The 2,247-nt window shown below is 38.5% G+C and overlaps 1 protein-coding gene across 1 annotated transcript in view; it reads left to right on the forward strand.

Annotated features, from left to right (window-relative positions):
- LOC106880033 (NADH-cytochrome b5 reductase 3) overlaps window positions 1-2,247 on the forward strand; it is a 43,195-nt gene that overhangs the window by 26,306 nt on the left and 14,642 nt on the right. Inside the window, exon 3 of the mRNA XM_052976806.1 lies at window positions 1,849-1,921. Coding sequence (XP_052832766.1) covers window positions 1,849-1,921 — 73 coding nt within the window. The remainder of the gene's footprint in view (window positions 1-1,848; window positions 1,922-2,247) is intronic.

Below are 2,247 nucleotides of genomic sequence, written 5' to 3' on the forward strand. Positions count from 1 at the left end.
ATATATATATATATATATATATATATATATATATACATATATACAACGGGCTTCTTTCAGTTTCCGTCTACCAAATCCACTCACAAGACTTTGGTCAGCCCGAGGCTATAGTAGAAGACACTTGCCCAAGGTTCCACACAGTGGGACTGAGCCCGGAACCATGTGGTTGGTAAGCAAGCTACTTACCACACAGCCACTTCTACGCCTATTGTTAACATTTGTTGTATGTCACCTGGTAGTTGAATGATTCCTTGTTTGCTTCGTACCTGGTTTGTGTTACTGCCCAGCAGTGATTGCAAGGATATTCAAGGCCAAGATGCTACATAATCTTGAATATCTTTAATAATGTAACCTGCTTGATGCTTGGTGAGGTCTCATGCAGCCCACTTTTCATAAAAAGTTGCTCATGTCTGTCACTAGATCTTTCCCCAATATACACAACTTTTGTGCTGTTGGATCTCAATAGACCAGTTCCACAGAACAAACACTGTTATAATTTATCGCATGTCTCCTAGTAGTTGAGCAATTGATAAGTTGATTCATACTGGGTCTGTGGGTTAAAAAGGTAAACCAGTCCAAATATTCTCTTTTTTTATGTTTAAACTGGCCAAATCCAGCCTCTTACACCTTCCCTACAATGTCATTCTGAGAATAAACAATCACATCATTGAAATCCTGAAGTTATGAGATGATGCATAATTAATTCAAAACAATGTGAATAAATAAGCACGTTACATTTGACGGAGTGAGTAATCTGAATGCTAAGAGGATAAATATTGAAACCTCAAAGCTATGAGATGATGTGTGATTAATACAAAATGATATGAAATAAACAAGCCTAACATTTAACTGAGTAATCTGAACAGTAAAGGCTTAAGATTATAGGGGTTGATTTAAAACCCTTTCACCATCATTTAACATCTGTTTTTCCATGCTGGTATGGGTTGGATGGTTCGGCAGGAGCTGGCTAACTGGAGTGCTGCATCAGGCCCCAATTGTCTGTTTTGGAATGGTTTCTACAGTTTGGTGCCCTCCCTTATGCCAACCGCTCTACAGAGTGTACTGGGCGCTTTTTACTTGGCACCACTGAAAAATAAAATAGCATGGTTATTCCAGTAATTATGGTAAATATTTACCAAATATTAGAATTGGTATTTTCTGCAAGTCCTGTTGCCTCAATAAACTTGACATGTCTCAAGAGAAAATAGTTTCAAACATGAGATTCTTCAACAAAAGATAGATTGGGATATAAAACTGCTTTCTGCAATTAAGGGTAATTAAATTTTGATTGGTTATATCTGATTTTCTGCAATAAAAGGATTAACCAATGATAGCAACAATGATGAGGCTGATTACACTAACGAAGTTGATTATGATATTGATGACATTCCTTATTCTCTTTATATTCTAATTAACTAATATTAACCCTTTGACAGCGAAATTAATTTTCATGGTTATTCCAGTATTTATGGCAAATATCTACCAAAAAAATATGGAATTGGTATTTTCTGCAAATCCTCAGAAAACTTGACATTCTACAACAAAAAAATACATTGGTATAAAACTGCTTTCTGCAGTTTAGAGTAATGAAATTTGGAGTGGGTATATTGAATATTTGCCGTAAAATGAGTTAAGGGAGATGTGGCTGTTATGTCTGACAATTCCATAACGGTACTCTTTGTTGGTGATTTGGTCTACATTTGAAGCTAAGTTACCATGTTTACAATAGACGCTGCCTCCACCATCACCACCCATTCCGTTTCAGTTTGTAGTCTAACTCTAATGGTATTTCTTCTTCTCTGTTTTCTCCTCCAACCACCACCATTGCTGCTGCTACCACCTCTGTAGGAAATCAGCCATGACACCCGTCGATTCAGGTTTGCATTAACGTCTCCCGAACACATATTGGGTCTACCTGTAGGTAAGTGGCAGAAGATATTGCCATATATTTTCTACCCCCCCCCTCTCTCTCTCTCATGCTCTCTCACCTTTCTTGCACTCTCTCTCTCTTCCTTCAATCTCTCTGTTCTGCTGTCTCTCTCTTTCTCTCTCTCTCTCTCTCATGCTCTCTCACCTTTCTTGCACTCTCTCTCTCTCTTCCTTCATTCTCTCTGTTCTGCTGTCTCTCGTGCTATCTCTCCCTCTTTCTCTCTCTCTCTCTCTCTCTCTCTCTCTCTCTCACCTTTCTTGCACTCACTCTCTCTTCCTTCAATCTCTCTGTTCTGCTGTCTCTCACGCTATCTCTCC

The sequence above is a fragment of the Octopus bimaculoides genome, chromosome 25, assembly GCF_001194135.2.
Source record: "Octopus bimaculoides isolate UCB-OBI-ISO-001 chromosome 25, ASM119413v2, whole genome shotgun sequence".
In the NCBI taxonomy this organism is placed as follows: Eukaryota; Metazoa; Mollusca; class Cephalopoda; order Octopoda; family Octopodidae; genus Octopus; species Octopus bimaculoides.